Source organism: Carettochelys insculpta, chromosome 3 (assembly GCF_033958435.1).
Source record: "Carettochelys insculpta isolate YL-2023 chromosome 3, ASM3395843v1, whole genome shotgun sequence".
NCBI classification, from domain to species: Eukaryota; Metazoa; Chordata; order Testudines; family Carettochelyidae; genus Carettochelys; species Carettochelys insculpta.
This window is the reverse complement of record NC_134139.1, coordinates 63,355,719-63,373,782: the sequence shown is the minus strand read 5'-3', so window position 1 is coordinate 63,373,782 and position 18,064 is coordinate 63,355,719. Positions and strand designations below refer to the sequence as shown.

Sequence of the window (18,064 nt, the reverse complement as noted above, 5' to 3'; positions counted from 1 at the left end):
TGAATACTGGGGTGGCCAACCCACGGCTCATGGAGCTTTTGAATGTGGCTCCTCCTGAGAGCTGCATGAGAGGAGTGCCGTTTGCCTGCTGCGCGCGCACACACCCCACTGCTTGGTGGGAGACATGCGTGGTGGTGGCGGCCCTGGTAGCTCTGGGGCATCTCTGGCATTGAATTAGAATAGGGGGCTGTGGGTGCCTAGCTCTGGGGGAGAACATTCAGCTTGAGAGGAGAGGAGTGCCTGGCTCTGGGGGAGCCGGAAGAGGTTTATTTATAGGGGGCAGGGCTGGGAGTGCCTGGCTGTAAGGAGTTTTGCATCATATAATGTGATGCACGTGGAAAGATGACAACCACATGTGTGGCGAACTTTGAAGTCCGGTTGGACACCGCTGGGCTAGACCATATGGGGAAAGCTGCGCTCTGGCTGCCAGCTGAGTCCTTGAGCTTCACGCTTACCAGAGAACTCAGGATATGTGGACACTACACAGCTTCTAGCGACAAGGTGGTGTCACGACAGCCCTGTCACTAAAAGTCCGCATGTGTGAATGCTGTTTGTCGGCGCACTGAACTCTGGCTTAACTGGGATCTGATCGACTGGTACTCTCAAATAACCGGCATTGGCAATAATCGCCACCAGGCGCTATCCCGGCACCTAGGTTTCTTCTTCCTGGTGGGGCTGTGCTGCATGCTGGTGGCAAAGGGATCCTGTCCCCATCTCCCCGAGCCATCAGTGCCGCTTCCCCTTCTTAAGAATGGACTGGTGCTGGGAAGTGGATGGAGAGGGGGCTGCTGTATCCACTGCTCCCCATCCCTCCCTGCGCCTGGGCTGCGGAGGCTCCAGGCTGCTGGATAGGGAAGAGTTTACTGTACCTCTGCTGACAATACTGCCACCCCCAAGGAGTAGGCTTCCCTGCGTCGGCAGGAGAGCGCTCCTGCTGGCACAGCAGCATTTGCACGTGCACTTGCTGCAGAATGTCGCTGTCGCTGAGGCGGAGGGAGGTGAAGCACCTGTTCTCAACAAATATTTTATCAAGCAAGTGCAAGTCTACACCCCCGCCCCCCATGCCCAGAGCTGCACTTGGTTAGTGAGCGTGGATCCCCAGCAGATGGGAAGGCTCATACTGTAATTGAGATCTGACTGGCTTTCATATGGGGTTTGCACTTCCAGGTCCTAAACTCTGAATTGCATCTCTTTGTGCATCTGTCTTGAGAGGTGACTTGTTCTCCCTGCTGTCCTGGAAGGAATAAACTGTCTAATAATCTCTCTCTTTTTTTTTTTTTTCTCCCCCCCGACCCCTCCTATTTTCAGCCTTCAGTGCCACCAGTGCCAAACTACAAGCTCTCCATGTCTATCCCAGAATGGCTTCAGGCAATACAGAACTACATGAAGATGCTGCAGTATCCTTTCTGAGCCTTGCCTTCAGACAGGAGGCAGAGTCGCTACACTCTGGCTGTTAATGAACCGACCGGGGTAACTTATTGAAACACAAGACTGCCACAAGGCAGAGGATAATTCAGGAGGGAAAAGCAGCTCCCACTCTGCCAGGACTTGTGGAGATTTGTGAGACCACCTAAGGTTGAGCTCCTTCGGCTGGTCTTCAGGGCCATACAAAGTTAGCTGTAGCTGGCATTTAGCGGAGTTTAACTGAAGTGCCAACTTCATATCTGAAAAGGAATGTGCAGAATGTTTTCATAAGCCAATTTCAAAATGATCAAAGTTAATGGTGCCTGGATAATATATTCCAGCTGCTTTCAATAGCTCACTTTTAGGGCTTGTCTACACTGACAGGATCTTGTGCTATAACTTTCTCACTTGGGGTTGGGGGCAGCTTCGCACCCCTCCCCCCACGTACACATTGGCTGTTTCTACACAGGCCACTTCCTTTGGCAGTGGCATGCTAATACAGGGAGCGAAAGATGCTAATGAGGCAAGGATGCAAATTCCTCATGGATCATTAGCATAACGTCATGTGATTTTTGGAGTCTGGAAGACCGTTCTTCTGGGCTCCAAAACGCCGTGTAGCAGTGTGGCTGCCAGGGGACTTCCAGAAGGAAGTCCTCCTTCCGGAGGCCCCTTCTTCATGAAAATTTTTGGGAAGAAGGGGCCTCTGGAAGGAGGACTTCCTTCCGGAAGCCAACCCCCTGCCGCCTCCAGGGCTGTGCTTCTACACGGTCTTCTGGACTCCAAATCATGTGATGTTATACTAATTAGGTGCAGGGAATTTGCATCTGCACCTCATTAGCATATTTCACTCCCTGTATTAGCAAGCCACGTCCAAAGGAAGTGGCCTGTGTAGAAACGGCCATTGAGCACAGCAGATTACAGCGCTGTAAAGCATCCCTGTAAGCAGCTCCCAGTGCTTTTAGCTACTCGCTTCATGGAGGTGGCTTACACAAGAGTGCTTGGGGGTGAGCTCTCTCCCAGCGCTCTTGCTGCCGTGTAACAGTGCTGCCACTGGCGTGGTGTGTAGACAAAGCCTCCGTTTGCATTGCCACTGTGCACCCCTTTCCAGCTCTAGCTGCAGCCTGCAATTACCTTTTCCCCTCCAGGCTGTATCCGAGCCTCCCCGTCTCAGCCACAGCTCATGCTTTTCACCGAGGGAGGGATTTGGTTGCCATGGGCCCGGGAGGTGGGCTACCTTTGTTGACCTACAGGATGGTGGACTCCAGGGGAACATGCAAGAGGCCTCCCTAGACAGAGTCCCTTCCTACACTTCTGGCTAGGGACTTTTGCTACTGCCGTCCCCACTGAGAAGGCAAGTGCTAGGAATGGAGATGGAGACGTGGTCCCCAGACAGAGGCCTACGTGTTTGGGAGCATGGCCTGGGGTAGAGCTTGGAGCTGGGGGAGAGCCACATCTCCATTTCTTTACTTTTGTGGATTTAGTCTGATCTTTACATGCATTTCTTCCACTTCCCTCCCCAACACTGCACAGTAATTGTTTCCACTGCACCTGGGCAGAGTGAGGAGGGTGACCATCCATCCCATTTTTGGTGCGACGGTCCCATAATTAGGGTGCCAAAAAGGTGTCCCTACTTATTTTAGAAAAGGGACTAATTATCCCATATTTTCTGCCAGCAGCTGCTGGCTGGAGAGCAGGGAGCCCGCAGGTTAGCCTACTTTCCCCTTTCCCGGGGCTTGGAAAAGTTGAGGGGTGGGACATGGGCAGCTGTCTCGTCCCTGCCACTTCCCTGGGGCTCGGGGAAGATGGGGGAGGAAGTGCTGTGGCTGCGCCATCCTTGCCGCTTCCTCAGGTTCTTGGAGAGCTGGGAGGAGCTGTCCCTCCTCCTGTATATTCCTGCCCTGTATTTGGGACAGGGAGATATAGTTGCCCTAGGAATGAGCAGTCACTGGCCAGAACACTGTATTTGCTGCTTTCATCTTGCTCCACTTGCTAGTTATTTCTCTCTTCGTGTAACTCTTTTTGGTCTTTTTTTGGCAAATTGGCAGTGCTGGCAAAAATGAAGCAGCATGCAGGGACAGTGAGAATTAGGGAGACAGGCAGCTGGAAGAGCATCTGAAATAGTAGGAACTCTGGTAGGCTGGGGAGAGCAGCAGGAAACATCAGAGCACCAGCAGAAATTAGAGCAGCAGCTGAACTTTGGAGGGAAAGGCACAACTCACCCGTGTTTCAGGGAGCATGTATACAATTAGGCTAGGTTGAAACACGGCATTTCTTTACTCCTGGGTGCATGATTGCTACGCAGACAATGAGCTCTGTTAATGTACATAAAGGGAGGAATGGCACAATGCAAACAGGAAGCTCTGTCACACTATGAAATGCATGAGGGGAATTTTTAGCTTTTAAAAGCACACACTGCTCTACTGGACAGGTGCTAACAATGGCCTAGAGAACTCACTTTGGATCCACAAGTAAGGAAGCTTCTAAGTGTCTGGGTTTCAAATATAGGGTTTTGGTTTCTCATGGAGGGGTTATCTTGCCACTTTCTCACACTCTGAATTTCCGTTTTGTCCATAGGGCCTGATTTTCATAAGGCCTGAGCACCCCGAGTGCCAGCTGAAGTCAGCTGAAGGTGCTGGCTGCTGAGTTGTGAAAATTCTGAGGGACAGAGGTGCATTCAGTTAAATGGTCCTGACTTTGTTTTGTTTTTGTTTTCTCCTCTAGTGCAGGGGTGAGCAAACGTTTAACATTGGACCCCACTTTTCATCCAGGCAATTATCGGCACCGTGCAATGTGTACTGAGAGCTTGTGGCTCATTCCACACTACATATTGTTAACGGATGCTCTCATTGTCTTGTTGTGGCAGAAGACAACTTACATCTGCTTGTATCTGGAAATTATCAGCCATGTATTGCCCATTGGGAAACCTGCATGAATAGCATGTCTTCTTTGCATGAAGGGAAAGTTCTGAGCATTCTTAAACAATGATTGAGGTGGGCTATTGATTTATAAACTTCATTTCTGTCTTTCATTAAGAGTCTTCTCTCCTTCAGTCCCCCACATTAAGAGGAGAGGGGTTCAGATGGCCAGAATATTAATAATTCTCTCTTGTGGAATTTAATTGTTGGATCAGATTTAACAGCCTCTTTCACTTGCATCCCTTCACAGTTGAGAAAATAAAATTAAGGTTTATTTCACTTATACAAGATTTAATTTCTGCCATGAGAGTCAGTGGCTTTTTAGTATGTACTTCATGCTTCCAGTGGAAATAATAACTGAGAGTGAAAAAGAGACTTTCTGTCACCTGGGTGAGCTTTATTTGTATGCTGCCTTGAATCTTTCTTAAGGTTACTTTGCTTTAAGTAACAAAATCCAGATACAATCACACAGGAACTCAGTTCTTTGAAATTAGGAAAACAAGACCTCTAAGTGGGTAAGTGCAGTCTGCCTGTTTGCAGTTTGGTTTGGTTCTCTTATGTTCCTGAGGCTCTAAGATTAGCTTAATTCTTTTTCTGGACATAGTTCTGGCCTGAATCTGGAAACTACTGAGAGGGTTAGGACTGGTGTAAGCAAGAGTGATTTCCCTTCAGAGGTGGATAAAGTAACCAAGAAGTTACTTGAGTAAAAGTATTGCTGCAGGGGGGTGTACTTAAGTACAAGTCACTGTTTTCCTTCTGGGAAACTACTTGAGTACGCATGCACACTTTACATCTTTACTATACTCAGATATCCAGAAGTGAAAGCAGCTGCACTTTTACTCAAGTAACTTTTTTTGGGTACTTTTTCAACCTTTTCTTCTACTGAAGGAAATATGATGTGAGTGGAAGCCATACCTGTTTACACATGGATTGAATATGGTTCACTGTTTCAAAGCGGAATAATTCTTGTCAAAGTGGCGGGAGCTCGTGGGTTAAGTGGATGGTTAACAACATAGCTCTTAATCAGAGGTGGGAAAAGTACCCCAAAAGTTACTTGAGTAAAAGTGCAGCTGCTTGTACAAGTTACCAGTGCCCCCTCTGGAAAGCTACTTGAGTAAAAGTGCGCATATGCGCGCGCGCGCGCACACACACGTCAGATCTAGATTGTACTCAAGTGTCCAGATGTGAAAGCAGCTGTACTTTTTCCACAAGTAATTTTTGGGTTCTTTTCCCCCACCTCTACTCTTAATGAAGTTCATTATCAAATGCTGAGAAGAGAGCCAGAGGCCAGTCCGCACTGAGGTGGGTTAGGTACAGGGTAGGAGAGGAGATGCTAAGTCAGAAGCAGTGGGACTTGCTTGAGGATTTTGGAATCCTTTAGGACCCGTGTTCCCTGTAAGCTGAGTGCTTGGACAGCTGCCCAGGAGGGATTCAGGTGCCACCCAGCTGATTAGCAGAACACCCACAGCCACTCACAGTGGGCAGCGTGTGTTTCTATTGGTGCACACCCACACGTGCCTTCGGGCACATACCAAAGTGTATTCTGCTCCTGGATGGAAAAAATTAGAGGGAATCCTGTCTAGGACCAGGTAGAAGTGACTTCTCTGTCTCTCTTACTCCTCTTTTCACTTTCCACTCTACCCCAGATTTCCTGCTTTTGGTTGAGGCAGCACCTCTAATCTGAGAGAAGCTGAGTGAGTCCAGCTGAATTTTGCCATCTGTCCTGGATGCTTTTCTATGTTTATCTCCTCCTCCCTTGCACTCTCTCCTCCCCCTCCATTCCCTGGCTCCCTGGCATTTCCCTTTTCTGGGCAGGTTCCACATGCGTGCCTTGCTGAGATAGCTTGGACACAGTGTCTCCGGCAATTCCAGGGCTTGTGTCTACACTCTGTTCCAATGCATGGGAGGAAGATGCCAGCCTCCTAGTTAAGGATGTGGCTAAAGGTGGAATAGCCCCACCAGCACAGCATACTGCTGGCCACCAAGGCCAGGCTTTGTGCAGTGATGCTCTCACTGACATCACTAGGGACTTTTTCATTCGTTGCATGGCAGCAAATATAAATACTCACTACCTGGCTTTTGGTAGGCTTAAGACTGACTTTCTTCTGTGCCAGGATGGGGGTCCAGCAAGAATGAAATATATATATTTTTAATATTTTGGTGTACTCAAGAGACAGCAAGAAAAGCGGGGGTGACATCTGAGGAGGGATCTATGCAAAGGTGTTTTGCCTGGATAATTGCAGTAAACTGGACAAACTGTTCTGGTCATTCTCAGTCCTTCTCCACCAGGCCCCCTGGCATTGGACAGATGCCTAAATGTGTCCTTACTCGTGGCCTACAGTTAAAAAGGGGCGTGTGTCTTGCTGCATTATGTACTCTTTATTATGCCCATAGTGACCTTGGGCTTGAATACCAAAGTGCTGCTGCTGTACACAGCTTAGTGCTTTAGGTTCTGTTTGGTGGCAGAATGCCCTCTCCTGGAAAAGGGGCTGAGGGCAGGAAGGGTTACCTAAGGTGCTCTGTGATCTGCACAGTTCTTCCCAAACATCATGGACTTCTAAGCCACAGGCCTTGATTTGCCACTGTTTTGCAGCACCAGCTTTTGTGCAAAGTGGAGGGAATGGGTTGGTTGTATTGTCCTCTTCCTTTGCACCGGTGAAAAGATCTACAGAAGGTGCAAAGTTTTGGAGAATCAGGGAGAAGTGCATCAGGCCTGGGGCAACTGTTTAACACAGCCCAGCAATGTTACAGAGCAGTTTAGGACAGGGACTGAAATTTGAAGCATCAAATTTAGATGGGGGGAGGGGGAATTTTAGGCAAGGAAAATGTACCTACTTAGGCCTAGTCTACACTAGGCAAGTAAGTTGATTGCAGATACACAATTCTAGCTACTGCAGTTGTGTAGCTAAAATAGACTTATCTGCAATCGACTTAACTGGCCACCCACTCTGAGGAAGGTCAGGGGGAGAGAAGAGTTTCTCCAGTGACCGCCCTTCCTCTTCCCAGTAGGAAGGAGTACAGGGGTTGACTGCTGACCCCAATAGGTCAATTTTTGCCTGTCCCTATCAGGAGCATGCAGTCGAACCCCAGAAGCTCAACCCTGAGTGGGTCGATCTTCTGGGTAATGTAGACATGGCCTTACGCAGATAGATAAAGGTTGCTCGCTCCAGTCCATACGCATAATGCAGCAAGTCCATACATCTCTTATTTAATGGCTGTATCTCGGCCCCTCCCTGGTCACGGCTTTTGTTTCTGGTGAGCTGTACCACCACCTTTGCTGTTTCCATGAGTAACGTTGTTTTTCATTGCTTTGCCCAGGTGGGTTTTGATTAGAGTAACTTGCATGCTGAGCCATGGATGAGCACGTAGTTGTCAGAAGCAACTTTCAGCCTCGTCACACATTTTAAACTTGTCTTGTTAGCTTTTCCAGTGGAACTAGAGGCAACAATGAGACAAGGTCGGCTTTACTGTGTGACAGGTCCCCATTTTCCTTGGTGTGATATGGCTTGGCATGGGAAGATTGTACTTTCCTCCATTAGACTGGAAGGGGTAGGATTATGGACCCAGTGCTGCTTCCACTCTGGGTCATGATGATAGTCTTCCTTTCTTCCTACCTGTATTCCCTACTCACAATGACCCTCCCTGCCCCCAAGGCTTTTTTTCCTGCATGATATCAGAGGGGTAGCTGTGTTAGTCTGTATTTTCGAGAACAACAAGGAGTCCTGTGGCACCTTATAGAATAATATATATTTTGGAGCATAAGCTTTCAGGGGCAAAGACCCGCTTTGTCAGATGAGCACATCTGACGAAGTCGGTCTTTGCCCACGAAAGCTTATGCTCCAAAATTTCTGTTAGCCTATAAGGTGCCACAGGACTCCTTGTTGTTCCTGCGTGGTGGTGCCCTGTTGACTTAATGTTCCTTCGATTCATTTGTATGTAAAGGATGTCCATGGTTAGCTTTCGTCTGAGAGGGGGAAAGGCGAATAAACGTTCCTCATCTGACAGGAAATCTGTTTTGCAACTTCTGCTGTGATTCAGAATCTAAAAACTTATTTTCGGGATACATACCATGTAATTCGTTCTCGGGTCTGTATATACATTTCACAATGATGTTACCAACCATTGTTTTAAGGTCTCATGTGATGTTCTTTGTTGATCCAGAACATACCAGAATCAGGCATGGTCTCAGAGGGGAAGCAGTGTTAGTCTGTAGCTTCACAAATAATAGGCAGTCCTGGGGCACCTCAGAGACTAACAAATTTATTAGCTTTTGTGGGTATTTGCTAGTGTCCAAGGTGCCAAAGGACTGCTTGTTATTCAAAATCAGGAAATTCTTGTAAACACCCCAGCAGCAAGGGGTTATAATTCAGTCATTTTCTTTATTTACTCATTTTTTCTCTATCTCTTACAAAAGCTGGAAGTATTTCAATTTATCTTGTCTTTATATTCCTGAGAGGGCTCTTCATAAAGACAGTGAATAACTTCATTTATGGTGAATTAAATAAAACTGTGTTGTGTGTGGAATACAATTCAGACCACTAGTGTCAGCTTGCTGGTGGTAGTGGCCTGCATCTGATTTGCAAATAAATCAGATCACTAATGAAAAAGTGTGAATTCAGCCCAAATACCCTTGCTTATACGGGTCCCTTTTTTGACAGATGAATAGAACTTGCTTGTTTTGCAGCTCACCAGTAATAGGCTAGATTTGATCAGCTGTTAGCTGTACTTTAGGGCCTGTGAGGTCCATTTGATCCTCTGGCCTTTTTCTGGCTACCCTAACTTGCTTTATATAGAGGAGGAGGGCAATTCTGACAATTGTCCAATAAGAACTATTGAGGCAGCTAACCATTCAGATCTTGAGCTATTATAATCATGCTAGTGTTCTTTGATCTCCATTAATGGTTCATGCTTGAAGACTGATCCACTTCATTCAGCCTATTTGCAATTTGTAAGAAATATTATATTTACATACAAAAGGTTCATCCTGTGAGATGGCTGTGGCTGACTAAGTAAATGTCGGTTGTTGGGTACCCAGCAGCTGTGAAATTCAGGGTGCTCATTTCAGTACTTTTTACAGGTTGAACATCTCTCATCTGGCACCCTTGGGACCTGACTGGTGCTGAATGAGAGAATTTGCCAAACCACAGGAGGACAATATTGTCTAGCAGCATTATCAACACTTCCATTGTTTACTCTGCTCTTAGAAGATAATTAGAGGTAAATTAAAGCTAAATAACAGGACAGAACACTGAGAGCCAGGACAGATGGCTGTTAGCAAACTTCATGGGACCATAGGAAACTTGGCCACACCCAAAGTGTTCATCCAGCTAACTAAAATCGTGTTGGATTACGGGTGTTGCTGGATGAGGGAGTGCTGGACTAGAGAGATTCAACCTGTATATGGATTTAGGAGCTTAACTATAAGCACCCAATTTTGAAAACGTCCACCGTGCTTCAGTTTCGCCATCTTTGAAACAGGAATAATACTTAAAATACCTCAAAACAATGTACAGTAATGCACTACGTTGTGTGGGTGGTGTAAACCGCCACAACTTGACTTAAATCAGTGAAGTTACATGGATTTACACAGCTAAGGATCTGGCCCTTTCAGTACACATACCTATCACAGTGATTGTATAGGGGCTTGGTTGGGAAACCGTTCCTAGCTCTGCGGTTATTGGCTGTAAAATACCTCTATTCTAAAGGTGGTATAAATTGCCATGCAGTTCCCTGTCATTAGGATTAAATAATCATGAACCCCAACCAAAAAGATGACTAGGGAAGAGCTGCTGAACACCCTTCTCTCCCCATTTCCCATATTTTAAATAAGTTAGTAGAGTCATTTGTGCAGGGTCACTTCATGCACAGAATCCAGCTCAAACTCCAGTCCTTGGCACTACCACAATGGCTTTCAGGAGGGTGACTCACTTATTTGCTCCTCTCCCACAGTGTTAGGGCAGAATACCTTCCTGAATGCACGCTGGCCAGCTGTGCTTGTCTGCTGATGTGATTGAAACAAACTGGTAAGGTCTTGTGTCAGAGTGCAAGACTAAAGCTGGGGCTGGTGTCCTGTTGGAATATCTGTAGGAGATGTAAGTGGAAAGCCTTACAGAGTGTGTTACTGAATTGGTGCTATAGGCGACTTGAAAGGGGCAAAAAATGTACAAGTCTTTCCCCTAAACTTAATAGGTACATGCTGTCAAGGTTTTGGCAGGTGGGGTATTTCCTGCTGTAACTTTCATAGTCATTAAACATGGTTTTTGTTTGGCAGTTATGAAAATGCACAGGAAAGACGAAGGGTGTTGGAAAGGAAGCATTATTTCCCTTTGTACAGATGGAACATGGAGGCATGGGCTGATGAAGTGATCTGTCCAACATTACATTAGGCATTTGGAGCAGAGCTGGGACTTGAATCTTGATCATTTAGGGACCTGTTTAGTGTCTACAAGACTGTTTCTCAAGGGTTACTTCCCTGAGTTGTTCAGCAGCCCTTTGCCTGTGAGCATCTTTCTGTAAAATTAATCTGTATGAGCTAAGTGACTCCCTCTGAGTTGCTAGTAAAAGGCTCATTTCTTCCATTATATTGGTCATGTGGAAATAGATAAGTCCATCTGAATGAACAAGTGTACATATAGGGCTTGATCCTGCAGGGTGCTGTGTATCCTTTTTCCACTGACTTCTTTGGGTGCGCTCTGTGCCTTCACACTGGGCCCCTGTCTTGTGCTTAGGAAGCTGATTTTTATTTATTCTTCTTCTGTATTGGGAAGGCTCTGGCCAAACGAAGATTCTGTTGCTTTTCTCCCACAAGAGAGCAATGGATGAGCTGAAATGTGTTAAGAAGCTACGTATAAATTGAAGATCAATAAATCCACATGAAGTGTGTCTTCAGATAGCTCTGGTATATTGTTATGGAAGTGGGGGATTAGACACGGGAGAGATTTTTTATCAGTATCAGTCTGAGCCATAAAAATTCAGAGCTCAGCATAGGAAAGAAAACATGAATTATCTGTTAAGAATAACTCTTTGGTGGCTAACAGGAGAGCCAACCAGCTGGATCCCCGAGAAGATTATTTAGACTAGAGAGAATCTTCTAAAAAATTCTTAAGTCCCCTTTTCAAAAGTGCTTGGCCCCTTCTGCGTTAGAAAGGCACAAGACTTTCATGCCTGCAATGAAAATAGTTACACTGATTAAACTTTTAAGTGAAGACCAGGCCTATGTCACTTATGTGCTTTTGAAAATTTCCCTGGCAGTTTTTGGCTGTAACGTAATGCACGTTCATTAACTTGACTGAGTGGAAATCAATTAACACCATTACTAATGCCAGTCTAGATCTCCAGTCTCATTCTAGGATACAAACATGGCCCAACAGCCATGTCAAACTTGCAGTCAGAGTGCTGCATGCAGCCCAACCATTTTTCATATATATATTTTTTTGCGGCCCACGGCGAGATGTTGATTAAAACATCTAAGTGTGGCCTGCCCAGTCACATGCCCTTCTCTGGCATGCACAAGGGGCAGGGGTGGGGACAAACACCAATCCTGGCTCCTTGGGCTGTCCATGTCCAGTGCATGTGTATTAAAATGCCCGGGAGCCTGGGGGTGTTTTTAATACACATGCACTGGACATGGACAGCTCGAGGAGACGGGATTGGTGTTTGTCCTGCCCCCTGCTGCTCCTGCGTGCCAGAGAAGGCTGTGTGACTGCTCTAAGGAGAGGGACGTTGAAACCCACATTGGCCAAGACAGAGAGGACACCTGCCTGAGGCAGCTACAGGTAGGGGGCCGGAGGGGGCAGAGCCAAGGGGCAGAGGAGCACGAGGCAGGGTTCTATGGGGATGAGATATGGGGGGTGCAGGGCAAGCCTCATGGGACCTGAGGGGGTGGTATAATAAAGGCTGCACTGTACTAGGGAGCAGTGCAGGCCTCAAGGGGCCAGGGGTGGTGCAATGGGGCCTGCACTGCCATGGGGGGAATCCAAGCCCCAAAGAATCCAAAAGTGGGGAGAATACAATGCAATGGGGGATTGCAGCATAACCCCCCGCATGTCTGAGGGGGATGTGCAGAGAAATTGGGGGGAGGGGGTGAAGTGCAGACTGGAGGGGAGGAAGTCAAGAGGGGGAGGGGCTGGCAATGTTTGTCCTGTGGTGGAACTGGAAGGAAATCTCCTTTCTGGGCTTTGGACCGTAGCCACAGAAGCAGTGAGATCTAGACCTGGTCTCTCCCCATCAGCCTTTCCCCTAATGGGGCCACTCCAGCCCACCCAGCCCTTTTCCTCTCTCCCTGCTTCCTGTATGCTGGAAAAAAATGTTGGATTGTGATATGTTCTATGGTGCCCTGAAAGGGGGTGCGGGAAAGGGGACTCTCTCTAACCTCCATATGGAGAGAGAGGCTGCTCTTGGGGCCAGGAAGGGGTTTCACTGTGTTGTACCCACCCTGTACGAAGTTGACAGGGAACTACATAAAATCAGCCAAAGGATCATTCAACCCTTGTCACAATGATTGACAAAGCAAACCCTCTATAAGGGAAATGTTCCCACTTAAGTACACCCTTAACATCAGGGGCATTCCACCAGTGAGCTGGTGATTGGATAAGTTTCTCTCAGCCCCAGTCTTCGTTCTCTGAATCCGTACAGCTCCATTCCCCTCAGACACAGCTTCTTTAAGTTAACTCCTGCTGTTGTTCCTTCCAGTCATAAATCTCAAAGCCCATTCATTCATGTTGGTAACTCATGACTTTTCTGTGTGGTAGGTTATCCCCATTTTTAGAGATGATGAGACTGGCAGCAGAGAGAGTGCAGAGCTGGCCATAGAGTGTAGGCGTCCCGACACCTGGCTTTGCATGCTCATTGTAAAACCATCTGTCCCTTCTTCCTTTGAGCTGTTTTGGCTTTTCTGATTTGGCTTTTCTCCCTGGTCTGCTTTTATCATCAGTGTTTTCTGTTTCTTTCGTACCTCATTGCTAGGTGTGTCTTTTCTCAGATTTTATAACTGAAGAATATTAATTTTATTGTTTTATAATTTTATTAAGTATTAAATTCGCAATTAAAAGTATTGTGCTATATTCAAGCAAGACCTGAAAAAATATTATAAGATATACCTAAACTTAATCTATAATAAATAATTACAACTTTTCGATAGACGTATATTTTCTTTGGTAGTCCTGGAAGCTATCAGTTTTCATTTGTGCAGCCCTCGGTAGGCTTTGAGTTTGACATGCCTGGTCCATACCAAGAAGCAAACATTTGTTTCCTAGAACAAATGGTTGTAGAGTATCTAGACTGCACCAACTGTGTTAATTGACTTGAGTTAACTGGTAATCTAGTTTATTTGAGTTACAACCCTGTCAAAAGCTCCCATCTAGACAGACTCCTTGAGTGAGATTTCCAGGGCTTTGAGAAATTTTAGCATGGAGGCTGGGCTGCTGAAAGACCATAAGTAATTTTGTGACTGGGTATATAACAGATAATTAAAGAAGTGTTTAAAAAAACCCAAACAGAAATGTTTCAGAAGCAGGCAGGTGGAAACTGCTTACCCAAATAACAGAAGAGCAAGCACTGTTCTAAAACAATATGTAGTCGCCCGACTACAGCAGACCAATAAAGTATGTGAAGTGTGTGCTGATAGACAGAATGTGTCTTTGCTGAGCCAGCAAAATGCCTTGTGTTACATTTCAATTTGTTTTAGTGGCTTCTGTGCAGTGCTTTTTTTGTGCTGTTACTTGCCAGTACTGAGTACCAGCATCTTGGTAGCCCGAGCCACAGGATTGGCTGGGCAGCGGGTACAGGGAGCCAGCTGAGTGCTGGCTCCTCTTTTGTAACAGAAGAGGTACTGATTTTAAGTATCTTGGAGAGCTGTGGTTCAAGGCCAATGAGATAATGTATTATAAACAGACCATACATTAAATGTAACTCGTAACAGTAATAAACAACGTCAATGTTGCCCTGACAGAGAAGTCACTGCTAATTTGGCAGTTTGCTTTTGCCTGTTGGTCTGCAAAGGCTTGCCGGCTATGGTGACATTAATATTAATCCTATGCTGACTGCTTCTGGAACTGGTGATGATAATTAGCTTATAACAGCAGCCAACAAGGGACCTGATGCTGTCATCTGGAGAGGCTGCAGCAGTGGGTTTGGCATACGCAGTGTCTAATCTTATTTGACTTCTCTCCCATTAGTATCTGGTTTTGTATTGTAAGCGTGCTCAGTACTACATGGAGCACAGGGGAGAAATACTGTGTCTGCCCAGAGGAGATCATTTGCTGTGACATGTGGCTGAAATGTCCAGATTTCAAGGCTATATTGTTTCTCCCTTTAGAAGTCTGCAAAACTCTGATTTAAAAGTGCTTTATGATATATTTGCAGCTTGCTGCGCTTGAGGAGAGCTACATGTGTTCCACCTTTCTGCCCGACGGATATATTCTCTGTGTGCCCTCCAAGTCCTAGGCGTTTTAGTCTCTCCTGGCTAAAATGCAATGATGCTGCTTGTTATTCTGATTAGCACTGAAAGAATGACTAGAATTCTTCGGTTCTGCGCCATCCGCCAGAACCATTACTGAGTTAGGGTGACAGGATTTCTGTTACTGACGGGACCCAGCCTGACTTTCATCTTCTAGGTTGAGTTTGCAAATGAATTTGATGCAGTCTGGGTTGAGTTTGCAAACAAAACAATGACTTTTCTCAGGAATCAAATTGGAAATAGAAAGACAACGAACATGGAATCTTGAGGCCATCTTTACTGAGTTGCTGCTCAGAAAACAGGCATGCTTGAAGAGGAGTTAGCCCATAAGTTAGGAGCAGGCAATAATAGGACACTGATGTTTTGACAGGTGCACCTTTAATAGCCTTTTGAATTCAAATCCAGATAATGTTGAAGATAAGGCTTCTGTGGTGCTGGGATCTCTTCTGTGGTGCTGGGCTGGGCTGCAGAAGGCTGAAATTAAAGAAGAATTTCAAAATACCACCTTTCTCCCAAAACTTGAGGTTCTCAGCTACTAATAAATATGATTCTCTGTTTAGTTGTGGGTCCCTTCTGGTCCTCTTCCCTGCTTTACTTTTCTCTCCATCCTTCCAGGATGCTCAGAAAAGCAATAACCTATTGATTGATGGTACTGCGTCAGCTGCACTTTCTCATCTGCACGGAAACTGAATTGTTTGCTCCAAGTGATGGCGGGGTCTCTGTAAGGATTGCAGACCGGTGCTATGTGCTCTGGTTGCCATATGCACAGGGGGGCTCTTTGATCCCATCACCTCCCTTCTGCACAAAGAGCCAGAGCAGGTTTAGAATGTATAGGAGTGTGTGTTAGTAGGTGCTGCTGTTTGGAATGAGGGATTCCTGTGCCTGCTGCGGTAGCTTGCAGGACTAGTACCCTGAAGGATGTCAGTGACTTAAACTTCAGCCACTCTCGGTGGCTGCTGCCAGCACTCTCAGGGAAGTGTTGCCTGGCAGTCCTGGGAGCAGAAGCAGAGGAGGGGAGAAATATCTGTCCAGCTTGCGTACAACTTTTAGGGTGGGGTTTAGAATGCCACTGAGGTGATATGGTGCCCAGTTCATTTCCAATGGAAACTCTTAAGATGCTTTGGAAAAAAATTTGCACCCTTAGGGCCTAATTCTGCCCTTGTAGGAGAACCCACTGCTGGGATTTCAATAGGAACTACTCAGAACTCGGTTCCAACCTGTGACACAGCTGAGTATTGCAGGGTGGTGGTAGGGTTGCGAACAGCCTGGAAACTCAAAGACCCTTGTTCCATCCCTCCCCTCAGGCCAGACCTCTTCTCCAAGACCTCACCTCCACTCACTCCATCTCCTCATTGCTTTGCTCTCCTCCACCCTCGCTTGGGCTTGGGGTGCAAGAGGGGTGAGGGGTATTTGGATCTAAGCTGGGACAGGGGATTGGAATTCATGGTGAGGGCTCTGAGAAGGAGCTTAGGTGCAGGAAGAGTCGGGATTTGGTGTTCACCTTGGGCTGCTCCTGGAAACAACCAGCACAGCCTTCTGGCAGCAGATCCTGGGGGTGGGGGGGGGCCACAGTTCCTGACCAATGGGAGCTGCAGAGTCGGTGCTCAGGGAAGGGGTAGCACGTGGAAACTCCCTCCCATGCCCCCCAGGGGCTGCAGGGCCAGTGCTGGCCATTTCTGGGAGTGGCACCAAGACAGGTAAGGGAGATGCTGCCTTAGCTCCACAGCTGCGCCAGACTGTTAGCACCAAAACTCTCTTGATTTGGCTGCAGTATTGTCTGGGAGCTACGGCGTGATTCAGGGAGACTCCCAGCGAAAGCAGGAGGGTTGGCAACCGTAGGGGTTGTCCTGCCATGTGGTCTCATTCATGTTAGCAACAACTCAGAGGTCAGATGTTTCCAGTGTAGGTGTAGTGCACTGGTACGGAAAGGGGCTAATTGTACCTCCTCCTCTGGGGCAGAGGGGCCTGGATGTTGCAGAAGCGCTGAGTGTGTGTGGAACCTGCCCAGGGGGTCTTGGAGCTCAGCTTCATGGGGCCTCGCTGCCTGGAGTTGTCCCCTGGGGACCTGGGAGAGAGTACAGAGAGGACAGAGGCTGCCCCCTCCTTCCCCTGAGAACTGCCTAGCAAACAGCCCAGCTGCTAGGCTCTTGTTCTGAAAGAGGATTTGGGGCTGTCGAGTCGGGGGAGGCTTTAGAACGTGCATATACGTGGGGTTATTTGTGCAAGCTCCAGCCAGCCTGAGACATGGGGGATCTGCTGTAGCTCTTCCTTTAGGAATCCTAATCCCTGAAGAGGAGACTTTGTGAACGGCGCAAGCTGCAGCCTGCAGCACGTGTCGGCGGGGACTGCACGGTGTGAGTTAGATGACCCTGCAGCAGGAGATGCAATGCTTACTTGACAGCGTTCCATCATTTCCTGAGCAAAGCAGTGCTGTTTTCTTGTTGTTAATAATGTATCACTGGCACTGGTTTTTAAATCAAAATGTCACACATAGCTCTGGTGGTATAGAAATAATAATGGCTTCTGTTAAGGTTGGTAATTTGTATTACAGTAGCATCCCCTGTACCCTGAGATACAGCTCCTTCTCCGGAGAGACTAGTCTAAAGCTCAGATTCTGTTGCCCTTACCCACACTGGGTAGGTCCTTCCCCGTGAGTCACCTCATTCGTTGCCATGGGTGCATGGCACACTGAACAGTATGACGGAGAGGGAAACAGGGAAAAACAAGGGAAATATCAAAAGCAGTTACTTAAAGGTGACCCTTCTGAGACATCTGTGTTTTCCAATATATCTGCTGCCATTCAGTCCTGGCTACCTGTAGATTAAGGTTTGCTTTTATCCCAATCCCTTGTGAACTAGGAGTGCTTGTGTAGGACTCAGTCCACGCCAGTGTGATATGAGAGGAGAACTGGAACCAATAAGACCTGAGGGATTTGGTCCCTTTATTCGTAATTTTTTTTGACTATTTTGACCAAAACGACTGAAAGTTTTTTCTGTCCTAGGTTAATGGAGACTGCAAGAGAAATGACCAGGGAATCCTTACCTATCAAATGCCTTGAAGCAGTTATCCTGGGGATGTATCCTTTCTCCATGTGCAGTTTGTTCCAACAAGGGTAACCCCTTAAAAACAATGTTAGTTAATTTATCTGCACTTCAGTGAAGCTGTATGACCACCCCACTTGAAGGTGCGTTAAAGGGGCTCTGTGTCTAAGTGATTTATGGGGAAAAAGGGAATCCTCCTTATCAGAAACTCAGCAAGATGTTTAGGGCCTGATCTTCAATAGTATAAA

General features: G+C 46.8%; 1 protein-coding gene across 1 annotated transcript in view; it reads left to right on the top strand.

The window, feature by feature from the left end:
• The window catches only part of VASH2 (vasohibin 2), a 66,724-nt gene that overhangs the window by 15,415 nt on the left and 33,245 nt on the right, over positions 1–18,064 (top strand). The window contains exons 2-4 of the mRNA XM_074988614.1: positions 1,309–1,397; positions 4,778–4,834; positions 17,777–17,851. Of these exons, the coding sequence (XP_074844715.1) occupies positions 1,309–1,397; positions 4,778–4,834; positions 17,777–17,851 (221 nt within the window). The remainder of the gene's footprint in view (positions 1–1,308; positions 1,398–4,777; positions 4,835–17,776; positions 17,852–18,064) is intronic.